Source organism: Sciurus carolinensis, chromosome 1 (assembly GCF_902686445.1).
Source record: "Sciurus carolinensis chromosome 1, mSciCar1.2, whole genome shotgun sequence".
Taxonomy (NCBI): domain Eukaryota; kingdom Metazoa; phylum Chordata; class Mammalia; order Rodentia; family Sciuridae; genus Sciurus; species Sciurus carolinensis.
In genome coordinates, this window is record NC_062213.1 from 197,838,144 (window position 1) to 197,863,214 (window position 25,071).

The 25,071-nt window shown below is 51.3% G+C and overlaps 2 protein-coding genes across 3 annotated transcripts in view; both read left to right on the forward strand.

The window, feature by feature from the left end:
- The window catches only part of Fbxo42 (F-box protein 42), a 106,573-nt gene extending 95,035 nt beyond the window's left edge, over positions 1-11,538 (forward strand). Inside the window, exons 5-10 of the mRNA XM_047557172.1 lie at positions 1,928-2,081; positions 3,021-3,131; positions 4,574-4,670; positions 5,142-5,198; positions 6,048-6,164; positions 6,818-11,538. Coding sequence (XP_047413128.1) covers positions 1,928-2,081; positions 3,021-3,131; positions 4,574-4,670; positions 5,142-5,198; positions 6,048-6,164; positions 6,818-7,933 — 1,652 coding nt within the window. The 3' untranslated portion in view covers positions 7,934-11,538. The remainder of the gene's footprint in view (positions 1-1,927; positions 2,082-3,020; positions 3,132-4,573; positions 4,671-5,141; positions 5,199-6,047; positions 6,165-6,817) is intronic.
- A 7,702-nt stretch (positions 11,539-19,240) lies between these two features.
- Positions 19,241-24,718, forward strand: Cplane2 (ciliogenesis and planar polarity effector complex subunit 2). 2 transcript variants are annotated; one of them, XM_047535121.1, is made up of 6 exons: positions 19,241-19,383; positions 19,588-19,737; positions 22,281-22,433; positions 23,001-23,125; positions 23,414-23,550; positions 23,731-24,718. In XM_047535121.1, the coding sequence occupies exons 2-6, from the start codon at positions 19,626-19,628 to the stop codon at positions 23,978-23,980; spliced, it is 777 nt and encodes a 258-aa protein (XP_047391077.1). In that variant the 5' UTR covers positions 19,241-19,383; positions 19,588-19,625; the 3' UTR covers positions 23,981-24,718. The 2 variants fall into 2 exon arrangements, with proteins under 2 accessions (XP_047391077.1, XP_047391022.1); XM_047535066.1 differs by having other exon boundaries at positions 19,255-19,383; positions 19,611-19,737.
- Positions 24,719-25,071: the final 353 nt, after the last annotated feature.

The window sequence follows — 25,071 nt, forward strand, 5'->3', positions numbered from 1 at the left end:
CTGTCCACCTAATTCAGAACCTTTCTGCTGCTATCAATCTGATACTTCTACTTAAGATTTCCTTTGAAAAATGGGTCCTGCAGCTTTAAGAACAACAACAAACTAAAAACAAAATACTCCAGTATTAGCCACACGTGGGGGCTCACACCTGTAATCTCAGTTACTTAGGAAGCTGAAATGGGAGGATCACAGGTTTCAGACTAGCCTTGACAACTTTGTGAGACCCTGGGGTATTATTGTTGTTAACTTTTCTCCACAATTGTTTTCTTTTTCTTTCTCTATTTATCTATCTATCCATACACTGGAGGTGAACCCAGGGGTGCTCTCCCACTGTGCTACATCCACAATCCTTTTTTATTTACTTTTATTTTTATTTGAGACAGGGTTTCCCTACATTGCTAAGGGTCTCACTAAGTTGCTGAGGCTGGCCTTGAACTTGGGATCCTCCTACCTCGGCCTCCTGAGTCACTGGGATTATAGGTGTGCGCCACCACCCTGGCATGAGGCCTTGATTCAGACTACAGTAAAAAGAGCTGGGGATGCAGCTCAGTGGTAGCGTGCTTGCCTAGCAAGTGTGAGGCCAGGGCCTCAAATCTCAGTACCACAGTACTTACTAACACCTGGATATTAGGATGACTTATTTGGTCTTGAGCCAATTAAGGTGGCAGCTAGAAACAGGGATTGGGGAAAATGTCAAATGTTATTTCAAAGACAAAAGAACTGAAAAAATTATGTTCCTCTGAGACATTTGTTATCCCCAGTGTTTTCCAATGTAAGCCAAATTTCTGTTCTTTCAAAATTTGGTCACTTAGTTCAAAGTTCAGCCTGGATGGCTTTAGAAGCTGCTCCTGGTGTGAGGCCTGTGGTTTCACCGAAGTCCCTTCACATCAGACCTTGAAAGTCTCCACATTCATGCTAGCCTGAGACATAAGAATTTCATTTTGCTTCCTTTTTTACTCATTCGGTGGCAGCATTTTACATTTATTTTATATTTTGTTTATTTTTGGTGATTTCTGAGGATCAAACCCAGGGCCTCATACACGCTAGGCAAGCTCCCTACACTGAGCCACATCCCCAGCCTGGGCAGGAGTTATGTTAAGTTGTATCCAGTTATCTAGCTTCTATAAATACTCCTCCCTGGATCCCCTTTGTGATCTCTATTAAGCTGGTTAAAAGGATGGGGGGAGAGTCACCATTTATTGAGCACCTGCTGTGTACTATGTACTTACTGTGCTAAGTGTTTTGAAGTAATACAAATGCTCCTCGGTGTATGAGGGAGTCATGTCCCAATAGATGCGTAGTTAAGTTGAAGGTATTTATCACAGGTTGAAAACATACTTGCTATTCCGCACTCCCAAACACCAGGGCACAGCACCACCAAGCGTACTGTAGAGGATCAGTGACTCGCCCTAGTGATCATGTGACTCACTGGGAGTTGAGTTTCAGTGCCACTGCCCAGCATCACGAGTATTATTCCACATGTCACTAGCCTAGGGAAAGATTAAAAAAAAAAAAAAAAAAAGGAAATGGGCTTTCTACTGAATGCCTGTCACTTTAGTACCCATTGGAAAGTTAAAATATTATTAGTCAAACCATTTTAAGTTGAACCACCTGTAAGGGTAAGTTGGGGACCATCTGTATTTAGTGATTCAAAACAGTCTTATGAGACAGGTACTTTGATCTCTGATTTCAGGTGAGCAAGTGAACCTGAGTGGAGCTAAGTAACTGCCCTCTAACTCAGGAATCTCCATGTTAATTTAATAATATATGATAACATATAAATCAGTAATGATTTTTCACTCAGACCTGCAAACCAGTTTCGTCTCCCCCTCTCTCCTGTTCTTCAGTACTGGTTTTCATTTGATCATTTCCCCAGGGATTGTTGTATGATCCTGAGTTTTAAGCATGGTGTTATTGACTGTCCTAGGGTCCTACCCTTCCCCAAAGGCTGGAGCAACCCTGGTCGTGTACAAGGACCTGCTTGTGCTCTTTGGTGGCTGGACACGGCCAAGCCCCTATCCCCTACACCAACCGGAGAGATTCTTTGATGAAATACACACCTACTCACCTTCTAAAAACTGGTAAGACACAAAGATAAGCTTTCAATCTGGAAGACAAGATTTAAATTATTGAATTCTTTATCCCTTGGAGAATTTGACGAAAGCTATGGACTTTTCCCAGAAGGGGAAAACGTATGCATACCCAGATTTTGCCTGCACTTTCAGAGGGTTTGCAGGACCCATAGAACCCTAAGTTAAGAACCTTTCCTCTTCTTTGTGGTTCTGGGATCGAACCCAGGGCCTCATGCATGCTAGGCAAGTGCTCTACTACTGAGCCACACCCCAGCCCAAGAACCACTTTTTCCAAAGAGAAAAAGTAAAGGGGGTTTGCTCCTCTTCCAAGAAAAATGAACGAGCCAGTTGAAGAAGAGGGAGCTCTTCAACCTTGGCTGCTAGTTCCCTAGGAGTGGTGTAGAGCCAGATGATTCTGTCTGCTCTGCTATGTCCCCAAGACAGGTCTCAGCTATTTTTCAGGAATGCCTTCTTTAAATGACGCCCCCGCTGTTTCTTACAATGGAATTCCTAGTACGTGGTTGTTGGCAGTGGTGCTCCTTTAGCATACCAGGCTGAAAAGACCAAGAAGCCACGGTCATGTCTTTTGCCATTGATTTCTCATCTCTGTTCTCCCTCTCCAGACCAGCCATATTGAGAACCTGAAAGGAAATATAACACTGTAAGACAGCTGTGCCATCCTCCCTTTATTATCCTAAGAACATCTGCTGCAGGCGATGGGATTATCATTTTGAAGTGATTACTTAACCGTTTTTTTCCTTAAATCTCTGAAATCAGAGGCAGATGAAGCTAGGTGTGGTGGCACATGCCTGTGAGTTCCAGCTACACAGGCTGAGGCAGGAGAATCACAAGTTCTAGGCCAGCCTGAGTAACTTAGCAAGACCCCATCTCAAAAAACAGAAGCAGATGGTGCTGACTTCTTGACTTCCTCCTGTCTGTTTATATTAGGTGGAATTGCATCGTGACAACCCATGGGCCACCTCCCATGGCCGGCCACTCCTCCTGTGTGATAGATGATAAAATGATTGTCTTTGGTGGCTCTTTAGGATCCCGACAAATGTAAGTATATTTGGTTTGCTTGTGGGAATAACAGGTCAGAAAAATGAACTAGACAGGTACAGAGTTCCTGAGCATAGTTGTAATTAATCCAGCATTTCATTCTTTGGTCCTCTAGTCACAGACCAGTAAGTTGAAAAGCTTGTTCCAGAAATTCAAGATTGTATCAGATCTCTTTCTGTTGGTCGCACTTGCAGTAGGGTCAAACTCTGATTGAACTCCACTTTTGCCATGCTATGCCTACAGAAGGCCACCTTCCAGAAAGCCCTTTTGACCACATAGCTCAGGCCCTTTTAGAGAAGAAAGAGGGGTAGACAGGACAGAAAGAGGAAGAAAGAGGGGTAGACTCTCCAAATGGGATGGGTTGGAAGAGTGGATGAAAGCAAGGGAATTGCATCAGGTCACACCACTTTGAGTCTGTCCCTCCACCCACTGTCCTCTCCACACTGGCCAGATCAGACCAGAGTCGAGAGCCCGATCTGTCACCTCCATTACTCTTCCTCTGATTGAGCAGCTGCTGCAGTGGTGGTCGTTTCTCCTGTGCTCTGAGGTGGAGTGGATGGACTGTCAGCAGTGAGACCGCACCAGGCCCGCCCTTTCCCTCTGGCAGAGCTCGCAGTCTTTGCCAAGAGAGACTAACGGCGCCGCCCTCCAGACGAGAGGGCCGGGGGTTTAACTTGGGGATTCTTATGTTCCTATGTGAGAACAGCAGACCCTAAGGATGGCCTTAATGTAGAGACTGCCATCTAGGAGTCTGTCCTGCCGTGCTGGTCTTTTGAGAGTTGGGGATGCCAGTTTGTCCTTGATAAAACTGCAGCTTTCTTTAGCCATTATGAAATTATTTTTGTAGCAGAATCAATAAAGCTTTTAACCCCCAGACAATGATAGAGCTGCCTTTTGAATCATTTTTTCGCTTCCTATGATTTTTTTTTGTATAAAATAATTACAGTGTGACCAGTAGCTGTTCCCTCTCTCACCAGTTACCTTATACGTTAGCTGCTCACGTCTGACTACACATGATTCACATGGGGCCTGTGGTCAGTGGAAAAGGCAAAGGTTTGAGGTCTCAAGAAGAGTTCCAGGGACAGTGGGGGAAGAAACATCGTTTAAGGGCTAACTATGAGCATGGCACTTTGCTGGGTTTATTTATAAATATAACTTCATTTATGTCAACTCTTCAGCGGTATTTTTCTTTGAAAGTTAAGGAAACCACAGTTTAAGAAAGTTAAGCTTTTTGTTCAGGATACAAGCTGGGATTCATCAGGGGTCTTTCTGGTTCTGAACTCTGAGGAGACCATCTCTGAAGCCTCTTCCAGGCCAGACAGTCTGGGTGAGCCAGACAGTGCTGTGAGTTTACCACTGGGCACAGGCACTTGAGGCTCCCTGACCACAGTTGTCACCCTGGGAGCTCCCAGCCTCTTCATCTTTCTGTCCTTTTCTCACAGGAGCAATGATGTCTGGGTCCTTGACCTCGAGCAGTGGGCATGGTCCAAGCCGAACATCTCTGGCCCCAGTCCTCATCCTCGAGGTGGCCAATCTCAGGTGCTCAGGAATTAAAATAACTATTGAGCAAACACTGTAGCGTCTTTCAGTTAGGACGGGAGAGGGAGGAGGGAGTCAGGTAAGAGATGCCAGTATGCACTAAGCCCAAGAGAATTTATCATTCTTTTTTCACTAGTGTTTATTTTTCAGATTTTAATGGGTTGTATTATTTGTAGTGGCTTTATATTATGCCTCTCCCCTAAGCATTTTCATTTCTCAAGAGAACCCTTCATTTTATGTGGCTGACACTCTCATGTTAATATTTGATCAACAAAGAATGTATCCATTCAGGTGAACCATCAGTACTGGTTGGTGGGATCAGAATTGACATGTTCTGGGGAGAACGGGGAGCATATGGTGACTAGAACACTTGTTTTGGGAGCTGGGGATGCTGTTTCTGTAAATCACTGAAGCATGGGAAGTCAGATAACTATGTCTGTACATTTATTTTAAATTCCTTCCCCTCCTCAGATCGTCATAGATGATGCAACTATCTTAATCCTTGGAGGGTGTGGCGGCCCTAATGCTGTGAGTATTGCTTGTGTGTCATTTGCATGCACAAGCTGCTGAGTGTTCTAAACTTGCTTCCCTATCTTATTTAATACAGTGGCACATGCCTGTAATTCCAGGAACTGGGGAGGCTGAGGCAGGAGGATGGCAAGTTCAAGGCCAGCCTCAATAATTTAGCAAAGCCCTAAGCAATTTAGCAAGACCCTGTCTTGCTAAAAATAAAAAGGACTGAAGATGTGGCTCAGTGGTTAAGCACCCCTATGTTCAATTCCCAGTACCAAAAAATAAAAAAGAGTAAACAGACTTTTTCCATGGCATTTTAATTTAGAAGGTGCCTTTTCCACTTGGAGATAGGTAGCCTTCATTTTCTCTGGCCTTTTTTCACATTCATTTTGGGTGTTGAGAGATGCTTTTAATTAGATATTTATGTCTTGAATATTTATATGTATATTCTTGCTGTTCCCTCTTTAAGCTCTAAGATTTGCTGCTTTCATGTTTTCAAAGGCAAGGGGGCAGTGGGAAATAAAAGCAGTTTGGTAACTGCCAGAGAGCACATGGAATTTACTTTAAAATGCAGATTCAGAGATGAATCTTTTTTATTCAGAAAGTTACAGAAATGTATTATCTACCCTTTGTGGCAGTTAGTTAATTCATGGATCACAAACACAATTCCGTGTGTCAGGCCAATCAGTGGTCATGTGTAAGTGAATGAATGAATGCACAACACTGAATGAGTAATGAGGCCTGTGTTGTTCTTTCTGGCAGGCCCACACTTTCTAGACTAGACCGCACAGCTTGAGACTGCATGCAGCTCTCTGCGTGTGTAGCAGATTCCACACCTGAATCCTGTTGGTTCTTTTCTTACAGCTGTTTAAGGATGCTTGGTTGTTGCACATGCATTCAGGTCCCTGGGCCTGGCAGCCACTCAAGGTAGAAAATGAAGATCACGGGGCTCCAGAACTGTGGTGCCATCCTGCCTGCCGGGTAAGCCAGGAACTGACAGGCCAACAGAAGGAGAGGTTCTAAAGTGGAAAAACAAATTAACTTGACAGATTTCTAAGGAAACTTTCACAGAAATAAAAAACGCTCTGGTGTCACAGAGGGGTGCTATCAGCCAAACACAGAGGCACACAGAGGCACACTCCTCAGCTGGGGAGGCTGAGGCAGGGGGAGTGAGAGTTCAAGGCCAGTATGAGCAACAAAACAAGACCCTGTCTCCTTAAAAAAAAAAAGTGAAAACCACAGAGCCTTTTGCATTTCTGACACGTGAGCCACCAGGTGAGAAAACTTAAGTGCGCCAGGTGACCCCATTGACCCTCTAAGTCCCAACTTTAAGCATTTCTTATCTATGAAATGTTCCCCTGAGTCTTACAAACAAAACTACTTCTTCCCTCCACTCTGCTGTACTACCGTGCAGACATAACTGATAACACGTGTCCCCCGGGCAGCAGTTGCTGCCGTGTCTGCCTGCCTGTCCTAGAGGGCAGTCTGCATCATTTTTATCTCTAGATGGTTTCATTTCCCTGCCTCAGGGCTACAGAATGCCTGGTGTGTCCAGATGCCTGAGTTTAAATGTTTGGTAGCGGAATGATGAGACTCATGGAAGAGTCTGTGAGCACAGGTCCTTTGTCTTCCAGGTGGGACAGTGTGTGGTGGTCTTCAGCCAGGCTCCTAGTGGGAGAGCCCCCCTCAGCCCCAGTTTGAACTCTCGTCCATCACCTATTAGTGCCACTCCTCCGGCGCTGGTCCCCGAAACCCGAGAGTACCGCTCCCAGTCTCCAGTAAGGAGTATGGATGAAGCGCCATGTGTTAACGGCCGCTGGGGAACGCTGAGGCCCAGGGCCCAGAGGCAGACTCCCTCAGGTTCCCGGGAAGGGAGCCTCTCCCCAGCTAGAGGAGATGGCTCGCCCATCCTCAACGGCGGGGGTTTGTCCCCAGGAGCAGCAGCTGGTGGTGGTTCTTCCTTGGACAGTCCTGTACAGGCCACATCCCCAAGCACTCCGTCTGCCTCTGAAGGGTATGACCTAAAAATGGGACTTTCTTTGGCCCCCCGACGAGGGTCATTACCAGATCAGAAAGATCTGAGACTGGGGTCAATAGATCTGAATTGGGACCTGAAACCTGCTTCTGGTAGCAGTCATGTGGATGGTGTAGAAAACAGGACGGTTCCGGGGAGCGTGAGACACCCTCCAGAGCAGACCAACGGTGTCCACACCCCGCCACACGTGGCCAGCGCCCTTGCAGGGGCTGTCTCCCCCGGTGCCCTGCGTCGGAGTCTGGAAGCCATCAAAGCGATGTCATCCAAGGGCCCCTCAGCCTCTGCAGCACTGAGCCCTCCACCTGGGTCTTCTCCAGGCTCCCCTGGGAGCCAGAGCCTGAGCAGTGGAGAGACCGCGCCCATCCCCCGCCCAGGGCCTGCCCAAGGAGATGGACATTCCTTACCTCCCATTGCCCGCCGCCTGGGCCACCACCCTCCACAGTCCCTCAATGTCGGCAAGCCCCTGTACCAGAGTATGAACTGCAAGCCCATGCAGATGTACGTGCTGGACATCAAAGACACCAAGGAGAAGGGGCGGGTCAAATGGAAGGTATTTAATAGCAGCTCTGTGGTCGGACCTCCTGAAACCAGCCTGCATACAGTGGTACAGGGCAGGGGTGAACTCATCATATTCGGAGGACTCATGGACAAGAAGCAGAATGTGAAGTACTATCCCAAAACAAACGCCTTGTACTTTGTACGAGCAAAGAGATAATGTGTTCAAAACCCCGTTCCCTTCTGTGGCTTTTAATTTGGAATTTTCCAGTGTGTGAGCTTTTGGACTGAGAATTGGGAAAACAACATTACTCCCATAAACCAAAACTCCAGCTCCCAGCTAACTCACTCCAGGCTGGGATCAAATCTCCATTAAGAAAAAAATTATATATAAATATACATATATATATTATATAGCCAACTCTGTTTACAAAAAAGGGAGAGATCTCCGTCCTGTTCAGATAAACTTGTTGCTGTGTTTTAGCAGAGACTGTGCTGCCTTTTTCTACTTTGCTGTTAAATAGACCAAGAAGTTAGGGAACAGACTAACAATCAGTAATGTTCCAAATGAAACTGAAGAGCCCCTGTAAATCTTTACGTGGCCTTCTCAGAATTAGAAAACGGACAGGCCTAGATAAGACGCAAAGGAGGTTTCAGCCCCCGCCCCCAGGCTACAGGTGCTGGCAGGGTGAAAGTCACTTAAAGAACACTGTCCTTCCCCTCCTCCTAAAACCACAGAGGACCCGTGGCAGTGCTGCAGAAGTGCCCTGTGTCTGGAAGTCCCTCGGCAGGGGATCTCAATCCATGCGTGCCAGGATCATCCTGAAATAACGTTTCCGTCCGTTGGTCATTTGCGTGCCCCAGCATGTCTCAGAAAATGCGTGGTAGCTGACCGTGGAATTTTCTGACAATCGTATTTGGTTACAAGTTGCCAAAAACCGTGTGTGTTCTCCTTTTCCTTTTGAGAATGGGTCCTCTGGCTGCCTTAACTGTTCATAGGCTGCTTTATTCCCAGCCCAGCCCAGCCCCGTTTTGTTTGTTTGTGTATGGATTTTTTAAGCCCTGAAACCTTTCTCACTTTGTTTCTTTTACAAAGCCTGGGTTCCTGGAGAAATCAGAACCCTTTCCCTAGTGTTAACTAGGGGGCCAGTGGGGAATTCTAAGATGCCAGTGTTGTGAAAAATCCTTAAACCATCAAGACACTGTTTTTCCCCTGTGGGCTTCTTTTTACTTCCAAAGCACATTGGGCACACCTGTCCATATTTGTAGAATGTGAAATCTGATCCAGGGAGGGAATCCTGATTACAGTTCCTTCCAGAAATGTTTTTCCCCCTTGCGATGTGTCTTCTGCCTGGTGACTGGGTTGAGCATCACGTTCTTGACCTTTGTGACAAGGCCGCCTGGGGAGCAGACCCATCCTCTGTGCTTGTCTTATTCACACATCATCCAAGCAGGGCTTGGACTTGGACTTCTGCTTCATTTCTGAGATAAGGTGCAGCCAAGTAGAACATTTCTTTGGTTAATACAGAAAGTTGCAAGTCACTAGTCTAAACCATGGCCTGGACATAGGAGATGTCAAGTGGCACCATTAAAATATGGATTTCTGCTGGATAGAGGATTTTTATTTTGCCCTTGGGTTTAAATTTTAAAACATCATGTTTCTCACCCCACACTCATTTTCTTGTTAGCATTTCCCAAGCGCAGGCCAGGGCTGCAGCTGGCCCTGAGTCCTGGCTCTTGGCCAGCACTTAGCTGTCTGTCTGATAAGTGTGTTTTCTCTAGTTACATCATGACGAACCCTTCCCTTAGCCATTTGCTCTGCCTTCATGGTCTTTGTGGGACAGGCCCCCTGGTGCCAAGCCCAGCAAAGGCCCTTTCACAGGGAGAGGTATGTGTTCCAGAAACTGCTCTGTGTGCTCCCTCGGATGAGGAATGACCATGTGCCTACTTCCTGCGGTATCCCACTGCTCCAAGCCACGCACTCGGCTCTCCAACCCCCCTGCTCTGCGGCTGTGGCCAGTCCTTCCTTGGCCAAGACCATCTAATCATGTGGGGTCTCGATTCACAAAGCAAAGCCAGCCCAGAAGATCAGCAATTTCTGCATTGCTGCTGCTGCTGAATCTTGGTCGTGACGTTGTGTTTGTGCATGGACAGTGCCTCCAAACTTAGTTCCTACTTCGATATCAACTACTTGGAAGCCTGAAAATTCAGAATCTCCACTTTGTGATCTTTCCCTTTGTCCTGTGGCCTTCTTAACCTAGCTGTAAGCTGTTGGTTCCTTCTACTTTCTCCAAGTAGCAGGCAACGAAAATGCCGATCCTTTTAGAAAATAATCCATTTCCTCTGAACTCCATGGCTTCCCAGTATTACCCACGCTGCTGGGAACCAGACTGTTCGTTTACAGCCCTGACAGAGAAATCTGCCTCGTCCGCACCCGGTGGTGCAGGTCTCCTGGGCACTGAAGGTTCTTGCTACGGGAAGGCGACTCAACACAATCACGGTGATGGTCTCCTCAGCCCTGGCAAGGCCATGCGCACAGTGGGACTTCAGGTGTCTCAGCAGAGGTGAGTGTGCCCACAGCGCCCTTGGATCAGATTTAACCATGACTCCATATTGACGTGATAACAATTTTGTCTTAAAATTCACTGAAAAAAAAGGAGACAAAATATTTTTTTCTTTAAACCCTCAGGAGCACCTAGCAAATATTAACAGTATTTAAGTATTTAAAATACATCTTGTTTCTACTTGAAGCTTTAACCCTTCCATTCCTGCAAGTGTGCCTTTGAGAGCCCCAGGTGGTACTGTCTACACCCATCACCACATTGACCTCGTGTAGGGATTTTAGTCTCTTCTACCCTCTTGGACAGAGCTTCCTGCTCTCATGCCACGTGCAGCGGAGAGCGTTCTGTGTTGTCCCAGTTTCACCCTCCTCCACACTCAGATGGTGGACTCTGCAACCCCACCCGCCCCCCACGTATTGGAAGTACCAGTTGGGAGTCGAAAGAAGTTTGAATTTTCGTTTTAAGGCAATACTGGGCTCGCTCTCCTCCCAGCAAACCCACACCTCGGGTTTGATTTTAATGTTTGAGTTGCATAGCAAGAGCTGAAACCATGAACTGTCCAGGAACTGTGTTGTAACTCTAAAGACAAGACGAGAGGAGGAGGAAGAAAGCAAGCCACGTGAGATGCTGGACTTTGAGGACAGAGCCACTGGCCAACGGAGAGCAAGGGGACGCCCCTTCCTTCACCTTGTCTTTCTGGGTTTCCTGCTGCTTCGCTTGTTTCCTTCCCTTTCAAAGTGATGTACCTGGTTGGTTTGTCCGTCTGTCCTTGTCCTTGTGGTGGTCCTGGCATGGTGGTGTGCTCTGCTTTGCATTATCTGTGGTCTCACCAGCGCACAAGTCAGTGGGGAGGGTCTGAATGTGCCCGAGCCTGGGAAACCTGTGCTCGGGTGGCCTCCCCAGAACTGCGGAAGGCATGTTCTGCATGTCACCAGTGAGTGGCTCCCTCCCACCCCGTTCATCACGCACACGAGCAGACCTTGGCATTGGCTCTGGTGTACTCTCCCCGCTCTGCTCCCCTCCCGCCAACCAGGGTTCCTGTCAGTGCACCCATCGTGCCTGGCGAAGCTGGTGCTGTGAGTGGTGTTTCCCATACGACTCGGGGCTGCCAGGTGGCTTACCCTGAGACAGTCATTTTAGGCACATAACAGTGTAGGAATGAAAATGGATTTCATGGATATTTAAATCTGTTGATTTCATTTTTTGTTAATGTTTCCCCCAATGACTTTTTAGCAATTTAACAAATAAAACAAAATGGACAGAATCGTCTTCACTGTTTATTAGAGCCGAAAAGAAAAGAAAACGTGCTGTGGTGGCACGCAGTTGGAGTGGAGACTGACGTTAGAAGCCATCATTGCAAAGGTGCTCCATGTCCTCCAGGAGCAGTGTCCTATCTGTGTCCCTTCCCTGGAACAACGCTGTCTAATAAGCCCCGTCTCCTGAAGGACTTGGTGTTGCAGAGCCTCCATCCCGCTCTGCAGAGGAGACCCAAGGGAAGCGATGAGCTTGGAGTGGTGGCCCCAGGGCCAGGACAACATCTGCATTAGCCTCCTAAGCAAAGAGCAGGACCCAGAACCCCAGGGTCTTGAAGCAGCATAGTAAAGGTAGTTGACGCCCCGAAGCCTTTGGTTAGTCCTGCCTCGCCCCACTTACAACTTAACCTGGGGTACCCGCCACCTCATCTGTGAATGCCCTACAGGGTCATGAGGGTCAGGGGAGCTGTACGTGAAATGTGCTGGCTTGGGGCCTGGTCTTGGTAAGCGGCGCCACTGCCTGCCCAGCCCCCAGCACAGCACCCCAGCCAGGAGTTCTGCTCTCCGGATACTAGGGGCCAGAGACCCACGCTCATTGGGTCTGAATGACAGGACCTAGCTAGGGTGGGAGTCACTGGCCCATGTCCCGTCCTGAGCCAGATCCTTCGCCCAGGACTTTGCCTCCTGTCACCCCTCCCCCGGGAACCTGAGTACGTCCTCTGGAAACAGTGGGCCTGCAGTCCCTCAGGTTCAGGCAGGACAGGAGGCATCACCTCGAAACCCAACAGGCTGGCTGATGCTCCCCCTCCTGCCTGCTCACCTCCCAGGGGCAGGGCCCAGAGCTCCCAGCCACCTTCTGCCTTCCATCCGTGGCCATCATTACCCCTTCATCCTGTGAGTGCCACAGGGACAAAGGCAGGCCGTTGTGCTCATGGATGCTGTGGGAAGCGATGGCCTCACCATTGCTGGAAGTTGTCAAGCACAGGCTCATCACTTAAATGGGAGGTGACAGCTGACATGCATCAGATCAAGAGTGGCGCCTACCTGCCCCCTCAGCTCTTGATGAGGCTCTGTAGACTCAAGGGCACATAATAGGGAGGCGGCAGGGTAGAGACCAGAACAGATCTAGATTCAAAGGTAGCGCTGTTACTTTGAGCTGGGCAAGTCATCCCACTACTTTGAGTCTTGAAGGCAGAAAAATGGCAGGGATGATGCCCACTTTACAGTGTAGCAGTGCAGCTGGAACCACCAGAACTTGCCACTCCACCTAATGGGTGTGAGTCCCCAGAAGGCCACCTGGGGGCACCCTGTGAGAAGCATTGAGCCTGGGTGCTCAGTCTGGTGGTGGAGAAGCAAAGGAAAAAATAGCCTGTTTCTCCCTCCCTCTGTTGGGGAGGCCTGGGTGGCACCCCCTCCCTGGTCTCTGCCTGAGCACCATCCCAGGCTGGCCCTCTCCCTTCTCTGCCCCAGCCCCCAGCTGTGGGAAAGTTGGTGTCGTCCCCACAAGGCCAGGCTCTGGGCCCAGACCCTGTCAGCATGCACAAAGCCAAGCTAATGTCTTAGTAAGTGCCTAAAAGGCAGAGTGTGTCATGCCCTGCCAGGGAGCCTGTGTGCCCACCCACCACAGGCAAGAGGAGGGCTCCCTCCTGTGCCACAGGAGCCTGAGGAGTGGGGAAGGCCAGGAAAGTCTGGAGTGGACCCAGGGATCGCTCGTGCTCAGCAGATGTGCCCAGAGCTGCGCTGAGCCCCGCTAACCTGCTGCAGGGCAGATGAAGCTGGAGCCTTCCAGCTTCAGCCCAGGTGGTTGGGATGGAAGCCTCACCTTGCAGTGAGCAGTAGCAGGTTGGTGAGAGGTCTCAGGCCTCACACAGGACAGATTGCCCATGTCCCAGGGAGAGTGCCAAAGGGCACCTCTTAAAAGAACCCCACGGGGAAGGGAGTTCTCCCTTCACCAGGAGGCCCCTGAGAGATGGTATCTGAAGAGAGGCAGTGCCTAGGCAGCTAGGCTTCCCTGGCATTTGGGTAGGCCTCGCCAACAGGGAACAGCAGCAGCCCCAGGGCTAGAGGAGGAGAAAATGGAAAAACCTGACATTGTCAAGAATCAAAAATAGCTGAACTTGAGTTTGCCAGGAGATCACTGAACTAACATGTCGGCCTCAGAGAGATTAGAAGCTCAGAGACAGAGTAAATGGAGTCAGAGGAAATGAAGTTCTGTGGGGGTTTTTTGTTTTGGTATTTTGGGGGGAGTAGCAGGGATTGAATCTGGGTCACTAAGCCACATCCCCAGTTCTTTTTATTTTTTATTCTGAGACAAGGTCTTGCTAAGTTTCTTAGGGCCTTGCTAAGTTGCTGAGGCTGATTTTGAACTTTCTATCCTCCTGCCTGCCTCAGCCTCCTGAGTTGCTGGGATTACAGGCATGTACCACTGCACCTGACCTTGATTTGGTTTTTTTTTTTTTTAAAACAATCTCACTGAGTTGCCTAAGCTGGCCTCAAACTTGATAGCCTCCTGCCTCAGCCTCCTGAGTCTCTGGGATTATAGGTGTGTGCCACCATACCCAGGTGCTTTTATTTTTAAGGTGCTGGGTATCATGGACATGGTGACATATCCCTGTAACCCCAGCTGTGCAGGAGTATTGCAAGTTCAAGGTCAGCCTTAGCAACAGAGTGAGACCCCGAGTCCCTAAGCAACTTAGCAAGACCCTGTCTCAAATTTAAAAAGAAGGAAAAAAAAAAAAAAAGACTGGGAATGTGGCTCAGTGGAAGGTTCTGGGGATCAAATGTAGGACCTTGGCATGCTGGACGGAGACTCTACCACTGAGCTACACACCCAGCCCTGAAGGTTTGTTTCTTTTTTATTATTTTTTTTAGTTGTAGATGGACACAATACCTTTATTTTATTTATTATCTTTATGTGGTGCTGAGGATCAAACCCAGGGCCTCACAAGTACTAGGCAAGCGCTCTACCACTGAGCTTCAGCCCCAGCCCCTGAAGTTCTGTTTCTTAAAAATCTGTGCACCTGCTTGGTTAGAAGGCAAGAAAGCAGGTGGAGTGCCTGGGACAGATGAGAGGAATTGGGACAATTCCAGAGGAGCCCAGACAGTTCCAGGAAGGGAGCAGCCTGTGCACATGCAGAGGTCCGAGGCTCCACAACGGGCCCTTCTGGAGCCTTGAGGTCACTGTGACTGGAGTGGACAGGGCAGAACTGGAGGATGGAGAACTGGAGAAGGGTGAGACGAGAGGTAGGGCCCAGGAACAAGTCTCCAGAGCAAGGCAGTGTGACAAGGAGAGGACCTAATCAAGAAATGTGTGGGTGCCTGGGACGTGGCTCAGTGGTAGAGCGCTTGCCTAGCATGCGTGAGGTTCTGAGTTCCATCCCCGACACTGCAAAAACAAAAACCCGGGTACCTCTCAGCCTCCGATGATTGATCAGATCTAGGGGCAGAAGAAGAATCTGACTTGCATTCAACAAATACATAGTCCCCACTGTTAGTCTTGCATAGCATGTCCCTGTCCTGTGGACTTGCCTTTTTCCATGGGGGCTGGGGAGAGGGAACAGACAGGTGTAGGTAAGGAGCTAAGAAGATCATCCCAGATGGCAATGGAATACCAACAGGGTTGGACTCATCCCATAAAGGGTTTTCCCAAGAGGCCATATTTCAGCCAAGATCTGAATGTCCAAAGCCAGTCATGGGAAAATCTGGAAGTGTTCCACACAGAGGGAGCCACAGGAACAAAGATCTGAGCTGGGCATTCAAGGAAGAGAGGAAAAGCCAGTCTAGCTGAGTGTGTGAGTGAGGGATGGTGGGCTGGTGGGCCCTGCAGGCTGTGGCAAGGGAGGGAGGCAGGCATTTCTCTAGGTACAAAAGGAAGCCATTGGAGGGGGTTTCGTTTTGTGTTTTGCCAGCACTGGGGATTGAATCAGGAGTGGTCTACCACTGAGCTACATCCCCACCTCTTTTCTATATTTTATTTTGAGACAGGGTCTCTTTAAATTGCTGAGGCTGGGCTGGGGAGATAGCTCAGCTGGTAGAGTGCTTGCCTTGCAAGCACAAGGCCCTGAGTTCGATTCCCGGCACCGCCAAAAAAAAAAAAATTGCAGAGGCTGCCCTCCAACTTACAATCCTCCTGCCTTGGCCTCCCAGTCACTGGGGTTACAGGCATGCACCACTTCTCCCAGCCATTAGAGGGTGTTAAGCCAGAGAGTAACACATGGTGCTGCACCAGGTTGAGGACACTGACAGTGTTCAGCTCAGCTGGCACTAGGCATCATTCCCCTATCACCACCCTCTTCTTAGGGCTCTCCACATCACTGCCAGGGTCCCTGACTGCTGGGTCACCTTTGGTATCAGCTTTGGTACTTCATCTCAGCCTCTTTGCAGTTCCGCCTGTGTGGCACCTGGCCTCCAGGCTCTGTCGGCCTACGTCTTCCACACCCATTGCTTCAGAGTTGGTCGGTCCGCTGCAGATAGCACTGAACTCGCCCCACTGCCTGCTGTGCCCTCTCCAGGCAGTGCCACCCTGCCCTCACCCCCAGGATCCTCCTCTGCCCTCCAGTTAGGGGCCCCAGCATCCGTTCAGTCACCTGGGGATCATCTGGTGTGAGGTGATCTGAGGACTGAGCATTGGCCACAGACTTGGCAACAAGGTCGGTGCCCTTGACCTGACTGTCCGGCAGGGGCTCCCACTTGGAGAACGGCAAAAGGTGGCCAACGTGGTAGAAGGCCCACCTCGAAGGTGGAGCCAGCGTCCCCCTTGCGAGGGGATGAGGACGTGCATTTGTCAAATACTCACCAGCCGGCCCAGATGCCCAGATCCAGGACGCGGCCAGGTGGGGAGCAGGTGGGAGGGGAGGCCGGGAGAGGGCTGTAAGCCTGGGGACCTTGGGCAGGGCGGCTGGGTCTCACTCTCTCCACCCTCCCCCAGCTCCCAGCCACTCCTTCCGGTTGGAGGCTGTGTCCCTGCCTTGAGGAATCCCCCCCTCAAGGCCTGTGGGGCCTGTCCGGAGGCACTCAGCAAACACTTGTGGGGAGGTCAAACCAGGGCTCTACGCGGGGAGGGACCTTGGGGCCACCTGTTTCGTCTGAGGTGCTGAAGGAGAAGCAGCTTGCCCACAGAGACAGTTTCACTGAAGGGCAAGGGAGAATGGGACCTACTGGACCAAGATGGCCCCTGCCATTACGGACTCCCTGCTCCCAGCAGCAGCTTATCCACACGAGGTCTGTGGACCCTGTTGCAGACCGAATTGTGCCCCAACAAAATCCATATACTGAAGCCCTAATCCCAAAGGGAGTGTATTGGGAGATAGGGTATTTTTTGGTTGGTTTTGTTTTTCTAGGTATTGGGGATTGACCCCAGGGGTGCTTTACCACTGAGCCACAGCCACGTCCCCAGCCCTTTTGGTTTTTCATTTTGAGACAGGGACTCACTAAGTTGCTGATGGTCTTGCTAAGTTACTGAGGCTGGCCTCCCAAGTCACTGGGATTACAAATGTATTCTGGTACACCAGGCTGGAGCTGGATCTTTTGAAGAGATTATAGCCAGATATGATGGCACAGGCCTGTAATCCCAGCTGCTCAGGAGGATGAAGTAGGAGAATCAGAAGTTTTGAGGCTGGCCTGGGCAACTTAGTGAGATCCTGTCTAAAAATTTTTAAAAATTAAAAGGACTAGGAATATAGTTCAGTGGTAAGAGCTCCCCTGGGTTCAACTGCAAAAAGAGAGACAGGTAATTAAGGTTAAATGAGACCATAACACTGGGGCCCTAATCCAAAAGGGCTGGTGATCTTATAAGAAGAGGAAGAGACACCAGGAGGGTGAGTCCAGAGAAGAGGTCGTGTGAGGACATGGAGAAAGTGGTGGCCTCACCAGAAACCAACCCCTGCTCTTAGATTTCCAGTCTCCAGAACTGTGGGAAGATGAATTGTCATTGAAGCCCTCGGTCACAGCAGCCCAAGCTAATACAGACCCCAATTTCAGAACTGCCAGTGCTCTTGTTAAAGGACTCAGACATCACCCCAGCCCAAGAAGCAGAACCTCTCAGGGTCGGAGGCCAAGGGTTCCAGAGTCCACGTTTAACAGCTCCGCAGGCTTTCGAGCATCCAAAGGCTCACTGTGGGGCTGCGGGTTCCTCTGACCACCAGCCTCCCTCTCTGTGCCCAAGAGGATGTGATGTTTTACCCAGCCTCCAGGTTAACTGACAAGCGCAGTCTGCCAAGTCGCTTTGTTTTCTCACGCCCTCACTGAGCTCCCGAGCCAAGCCAGGGCAGGGCTGGACGGGAAGCCTCGATGCCCAAAGCCAATTCAGATCAAGCCCTGCCACGGGGCTCGCCCGGCCCGTGAAAAGGGCCACACGTGGGTGGGCAGCCTGAGCGTGGGCAGATGCAGGAAGAGCTGCAGCAAGGGAACCGTGTGACCCAGTCAAGTAGGCAGAGGATCCTGTCGGGAGGGTTATTTGTCTTGAACTTCTGCCTGGCTGCAGCGTAAGCACTTGAGGGAAGCGCCCTATCTGACATGTCTTCATACCTTCCTACCCACCCCCCTGGACGTAATGGCCTCAATCATTTGTGGATTTGTGGCCTCTGGCTGCATTTAGCTTCACTAAGAACAGCCCTCCTCGTGGTTGGGAGCGAACTTTTCAAAACACAAAACCCACTCTGGCAGAACAGCTATGTGCTTTATATAGTCAGGTACCACTGGGTTCTGAGTCAAGCTTTTCCACTGACTAGCTGTGTGGGGTGACCTCAGAAAAGTCGGGTTATGCCTCTGTATGTCTTCATCAGTAAAAGAGGGATGCTACCATTTACACCGAATTTAATGTTCATAGAATTAAGTGAAGTAATCTCTGAAGAGTCCCACCATCTGGCCTTAGCTTCTTCCTTGCAGAACTGGGACTTGACTGACTTGAATATGTTGCAGAAAGGAAGTGGTAAAATTAAACGTAATAGATACCTCTCAGTAGGAGCCCACCTGCACCCTTCCAACTCAGGGGGGTTTACTGAGCACCCACCTTCTGGGTAACAGGTGGGGTGACCACGATTGGACCACAGACTCGGACTGAAAAGTCCGCTGCAGGAGGGCAGGGCTTCTTCCCCGGCGTATCCTCGGCACCTAGACCGTTGGACCCACGGTAGTTCTTTTTGTTGAATGAAAAGAATGAAACGATAGATGAACGAGTGACCTCTGGCTCATTTTTAGGACCTCCTGCAAGTCCCTTGACCTCTCCAAGCTGCTGTTCCCCATCTGTGAAGCCAGAGGTGTCGAACTCTGGAGGCTGCTGAGCAGGCACCGTTGTAAAGGACCCTAAGAGGGGCTCGGTGGTAGAGAGCTTGCCTAGCATGTGTGAGGCACTCGGTTCGAGTCTCAGCACCGCATTTAAATAAATAAAAGGTCCATCAACAACTAAAAGTATATTAAAAAAAAAAAAAAAAAAAGAACCCTAAGAGGTTAAAAAAAATAGCACTTTATAGAAAAGGAAGCTGAGACACAGCGAGGCGAGGAAGGCTCCTGGACAATTTGATCGTTTGGGAGAAAAGACGGGCTGGGGCGGAGGGGCGGAGGGGCGGAGAAGAGAGGCCACTGTCCTCCTCGTGTCCCTGTGCGGTGCGCCCCGCAGACAACACTGCAGGAGCAACGGACTCCACCAGGCACCCAGCCGCTCAGCCCCGCCCCCTGCGTCTCCGTGGCAACGGCCTCGCACATGCGCCTCGAGCACCGCACGAGGGCAGGAGGTGCGCGCCGAAGCCCGGGCGGAAGCGGGTCTCGCAGCGGCGCGGCTCGGCGAAGCGCGGGGCGGGCCTTTAAAGGGACCACCTCCCCCCGAGCCCGCTCGCCGGCGTGGACTGCGGGCGGTGAAGGTTAGGTGGCCCCGGGAGTCGGGTCCTGTAAATACTCTCCAGGGCAGTACTGGATGACTGTCCCCAGGGAGCAGTGCGGAGGAGAGGGGGCAGTGGAATCGCAGCTTCGGGTGGGGAGCTGGGGCTCCACGGGGGAGGCGGGGGTGAGGAGGGATCCCAGGTCCGGCTTGAGGCAGTCACCCCCGCTCCCACGCCCACTCCCAGCACTCCGCCTCCTCTCTGCCTAGTTGGCATGCTCAGCCATGGCCAGACCTCCTGCACACGGTTCGGTGATTGTCCCAGACTGGCACGAGACCACTGAGGGCAAGGAGTACTTGGCCTGCATCCTGCGCAAGAGCCGCCGTCGGGTGTTTGGTAAGTGCTCCCGCCCTCAGCCTGTCACTTGTCACTCTGGGGAAGACCGTGTCACCTGTTGCTTGGGGGATGGTGGGCATAGAAGCAGGGCAGTGAGGACCTGCTTTACCCACCGCACTCCTTGGCCTTGGTGACCCCTGGACCCCCACCCGCAGATCTCCTTAGAACTATTTCCATCAACAGAGCCAGGAACATGGAAACAACCTAGCCTGCCAGCCGCCTGTCACCAGAGATGCTGTCCACTGAGCCCTCACTGGGTGCCAAGCCCTCTACTGGGCGCTTTTCACAGCAGACTCCCATTTAAGCCTCTGTACCAGAGCATTTTACAGACTTGCCCAGGATGTGCCCTTGGGAGCACAAAGCTCTTCCACGTCCTGCTCCTGGAATAAGACACTGGTGCCCCCCCAGGCTGAAGCCAGTTCACCCAAGCAAGACTTGCCAACAGCCATCTGAGGGTCCAGGCATTAGCCTCCAGAGTTCACCTGTGGCCAGGAGAGAACAAGCGCCAACAGGTTTCCTGCAGAGAACAAGAGGGCAGTCCCCAGCTGGGGACTTCCAGGCCCTTAGCCTATAGATGTGTCATGATTTTGACTTTTTTTTTCTTCCAATTTTTAAATTTAAAGCCCCCCCGCTAAAGATTCCTATAGATTGGCTGTATGGGGTTTATTTGTTGTAATTGAAAACATATTTGCTTTTACTTCCCTATTAAGAAGGAATTGTGAGAAACCTTGCTCCTGTGTGTGGGAAATCCAGAGCATGTCATAATAGTATCAGGAAAACCAGCCCCCCCCAAACTGGGTGTTATTTAGAGTGACCCAAGACCCTGCTCACAGAACCCCAGAGTTCCAGGCAGAGCCTCTCACCTAGAATCCTCTTAAAATGCAGATTCTGGCCCAGGCCGCAGTGGCACACGCCTATCATCCCAGCAGCTCAGGAAGCTGATGCAGGAGGGTTGGGAGTTCAAAATCAGCCTCAGCAACCTAGTGAGGCTCTAAGCAACTCAGCATGACCCTCTTTCTAAACAAAATACTAAAAAGGGCTGGGGATGTGGCTCAGTGATTAAGTGCCTCTGGGTTCAATCTCTAGTACAAAAGAAAAAGAAAAAAATAAAAATAAAAAGGCAGATTCTGAGCCAGTGGGTCTGGGCAGCTGAAATGTTCATTTCTAACAAGCTCCTGGGGACAGCAGTGCCGAAGGTCCATGGACCATACTGTGAGCAGCAAGGAACTAAGGATTTCAGGACTAAGGTCCTCTGAGATTCTGGATCAAAACTCAGTCCAAATGAGACATGGAAGATGATAGGATCCCTCATAATCCCAGGAACCTCGTTTTGGTATTTGTATATGAGAGGGTCAGACCCAAGTCATTCCTTACTCTTGATAGCTAGCAGGTCAACATTTGTAGACATCTCAATTTTTGGGGGGCGGGGGCTACTGCTGGGGGTTGAATGCAGGGCACTCTTCCACTGAAGCATGTCTCCAGTCCTTTTTATTTTTTATTTTGAGTCAGGGTCTGCTAAGTTGCCCAGGCTGGCCTTAAATTTGCAATCCTCCTGCCTCAGCCTCCTGAGCTGGGATTACAGAAGTGTGCCACCACGAATATCTTCACTATTTTTTTAAAGAGATGAGGGTCTCACTATGTTGTCCGGGTGACCTCCAACTCCTGGGCTCAAGCATTCCTGCTGCTTCAGCCTTCCAAGGAGCTGCGATTACAGGTGGCAGCCACCACGCCTGGTGTGATTTTTTTTTTTTTTTTCCTTCAAGAAAAAGTATGACTCTCTAATATGGCCAGTGTCTCTCTCCATCTCATGGTGGCTGGGGTCATCTGGACCCAGGCTTGACCCAGGCTGCACCACTGCCTAGCCTATGACTGAGTAAGTGAATGCCAGCCTCAGTCCCTCCTCTGGGAAGGGGGAGAGTCACAGTCTTTGCCCCACAGAGGGGAAGCAAGGAAGTGTGTAGGGATCACACCGCGCAGAGGTATGCATGGAGGGTCAGTTTTTTTTTTTTTTTTAATTAATTGTTGATGAACCTTTATTTATTTATTTGTGTGTGGTGCTAAGACTCAAACCCAGCGCCTCACACATGCTAGGCAAGCGCTGTACCACTGAGCCATGATCCCAGCCGAGAGGGTCAGTTTTTATTGGATTTGCTATGTCATCAGTTGTGTCGGGGGGAAGAGTTGAGTTAAGGTAGAGCAAATTTTCTAGGAATTGCTTAGAGCCACCAAACTCATTACCTGTGTCACAGCAGTACCCAGCCGCCAGAAGTCAGAGGGCCAGCAGTGCTGATTGGAATTCCTCTTTGGGATTAACAGCTGGGCGTACCCACTTGAGGGTGTCATACCCAGGCCTCGTTAAGTATCAGCGAAGGAACAAGAAGCACCTGGGCCATTTCTGTGTGTCCCAGGCTTCTGTGGAAAGGGAACAAGTATGGGAACCATGGACGATGGACTGTCCCTCAAGAAGCCCTAGAGATGAGGCTGCCCACTGGGGCAAGTGCAGGGTTGACCCCTGACCCTCCCTGGTTCCCTACCTGCCCCAGGGCTGCTTGAGCGGCCAGTGCTGCCCCCGCCTGTAGCCATCGACACGGCCAGTTACAAGATCTTCGTGTCCGGGAAGAGTGGTGTGGGCAAGACGGCACTGGTGGCCAAGCTGGCTGGCCTGGAGGTCCCTGTGGTGCACCACGAGACCCCTGGTGAGTGGCCCACCCTTTGCCCATTCTTGGAGGCCTTCCCTGGGCTGGAAGACAGAAGGTGGAAGCTTCCCCCTGTGACCTTGGGAAGTCACTTCATGTCTCTGAGCCCATCGTGTCTTCTCCATCCCAAGGGGACAATAGTACCAGCCCCACAGGAATGTCACAGGGCTAGAGCTGGAACTGGGGATGGTAACATGCCCGGCACTGGGCTGGCACAGGGCTGGAGATCAGGAGATGTTACTCCTCCTGTCTTGTTTCTTTCTGCTGGACAGATTGGTCCATCGTGTGCAACACGCTCAATGTCCCCGGACCTTTGGGTCTCTTGTACAGGCAGTGAAACTGCTTTGTCATGGCGGAGGATGCACCTTCCTGGTAGACCAGTGGCTCCTCTGGGGCAAGTCTCTCTCCCCACAAGAAATTAAAAATTCTTCCAGGTCACAGACTGTGCCTCTCGGGTCAGGGTGGGGACCCACCAGGGCAGTGATGTATCCCTTTCCTTATTCCTTCCTGTTCCCCTGTCCCCCTACACTTCTCCCATCCTGAATGGCTGACCCTGGCCCTCCTCAGGCATCCAGACCACCGTAGTGTTTTGGCCAGCCAAGCTGCAGGCCAGCAACCGGGTCATCATGTTCCGCTTCGAGTTCTGGGACTGTGGGGAGTCCGCGCTCAAAAAGTTCGATCACATGCTGCCGGTGAGCAGAGCCGGCCCAGCAGCGCTGGGAGGGGGCGGGTGTCTGAGGAGTTCCGAGCTGGGCCCTGAGCAGGGCATGATGAGCTGGGCAGGAGAGCTCTGAACTGGCATGGGCACTGAGTCCCAGCTGAGCTCTGCCATAGGACCAGTCACGGTTTCCCACCCTGGGAAAGCAGGAGGGCTTCCTTATTCTCGGGCTTTTGCAGCCAGTTCCGAGGTTCTGGTCCCATGGGTGTGCGATGGTGCGGTCGTGTGACCTTGTGCCATGAGCCGGCCTCTCCATCCCCAGGCTTGCAAGGAGAAAGCAGACGCCTTCCTCCTCCTCTTCTCCTTCACTGACCGTGCCTCCTTCGAAGACCTGCCTAGGCAGCTGGCCCACATAGCAAGTGAGGCCCCTGGTGTTGTCAGGATGGTCATTGGTTCCAAGTATCCTTTGGGTGGTCCCTGGGACAGTAAGAGGCCACCCTTGACAAAGCACAAGGCGCAGGCTCAGGGACCCCGCCTCTGCCCAGCTGTGGGGTCTAACCCTTAGGCAAGAGGGCAAAGGCTGGGTCTGATGGGGCAGTGGGCAGAGGTGCCTGGCCAGGCTCCTTGACCTTCCTCCAGATTTGACCAGTATATGCACACAGACGTGCCTGAGCGGGACCTCGCAGCCTTCCGGCAGGCCTGGAACCTGCCCCTGCTTCGAGTGAAGAGTGTGCCCGGGCGGCGGCTGGCTGATGGACGCACGCTGGACGGACGGGCTGGGCTGGCTGACATTGCCCATGTGCTCAATGGCCTTGCTGAGCAGCTGTGGCATCAGGACCAGGTGGCCGCTGGCCTGCTTCCCACCTCTTCAGAATATACCCCCAGCTGAGGGGTAGCATCACAAGAGGACACTGGTGATCCCCACTCCCAACCCTTATGTGACCCAGGCCAGAGGGCAGGACCTGGGGCCTTCTGCTGGGGTGGAACTCTGACCCTCCTGAGGGTTGGCGGCACGGCCCACCGAGTGGTACTTTCTTTGCACAATGCTTGGCAGTGAGGTGGGCACAGGACTCCAGGTGGGGCCCGGAGTTCAATTGACTCCCCAGTCTCCTGCTACCCTTCCCCCTGCAGCACCCATTAAGGGCGCTTGGGGTGAGGAGGGGGAGGGAGGCTGAGCAGGGCCTGGACGTCATGTGCCTTCAGCCGGGCACCTTATTAATTAGTCACACAATCTGCTGTAACAGACAAGCCCTGCAGCCTCAGTGGCTTAACTCTGTAATAAAGTGTATTTTCCTGCTTAGTTCCCACCTCAGGAGGGGGGAGGGGCCCGGTGTCTACTCCATGTGCCCATTCTGAGACCCAGGCCCGAGATCCTGAGGTCCTGGGCATCAACACCGCAGCCAGGGAATGAATGCCAGTGGTAAGTCACACAGTAGGTTCCTGGTTCCAGGTCTGGGGCGGGCACCTCCTTCTGCCCACATTCTGTTGGCCAGCACCCAGTCACTTGGTCACCTGGAGCTGGGGGGCAGGCTGGGAGATGCAGCCCACCCGAGGGTCCAGGAGGCAATCCCTTCACTCGGGTGCATTTCACAAAATTGTCAGGCCAGCCCAAGAGTCAGAAAGCACCCCTAGCAGGACCAAGGTGCTGGGTGGGGGTCAGGGTGGGAGTTGTCCTCACAGGCTGCTCTGCAGAAAAGGGCAGCAAGGTGGTGAGCAGGCAGCCTTGGGCTCCCCGTGCCCCGTCAGCCAGACACTGGTGAAGTGGGCCAGAGTGGGCTGAGGGGAGGTGCGAGGGAAGGGCCCTGGAGTCCTTACCCGACCATACCCTGCCCCTGCTGGTCCCATGTGGACCCCGGGCTGAGGCCTAGCGGGACCCAGCTGGGACCCCTCTGGAGAAGGCCGCCCCCACCACTCTGCCCACTGGTGACCAGGTGCTCACACACCACCGCCTTTGGTGTGGGGTTTTCTTTGGTTAATGTG

Coding starts and splice junctions, on each gene's coding strand:
- Cplane2 (XM_047535121.1), top strand. CDS start 19,626: ATGGCCAGACCTCCTGCACACGGTTCGGTGATTGTCCCAGACTGGCAC. Junction 23,126..23,413: donor AGTTCGATCACATGCTGCCG/GTGAGCAGAGCC, acceptor CTCCATCCCCAG/GCTTGCAAGGAGAAAGCAGA. Junction 23,551..23,730: donor AGGATGGTCATTGGTTCCAA/GTATCCTTTGGG, acceptor ACCTTCCTCCAG/ATTTGACCAGTATATGCACA.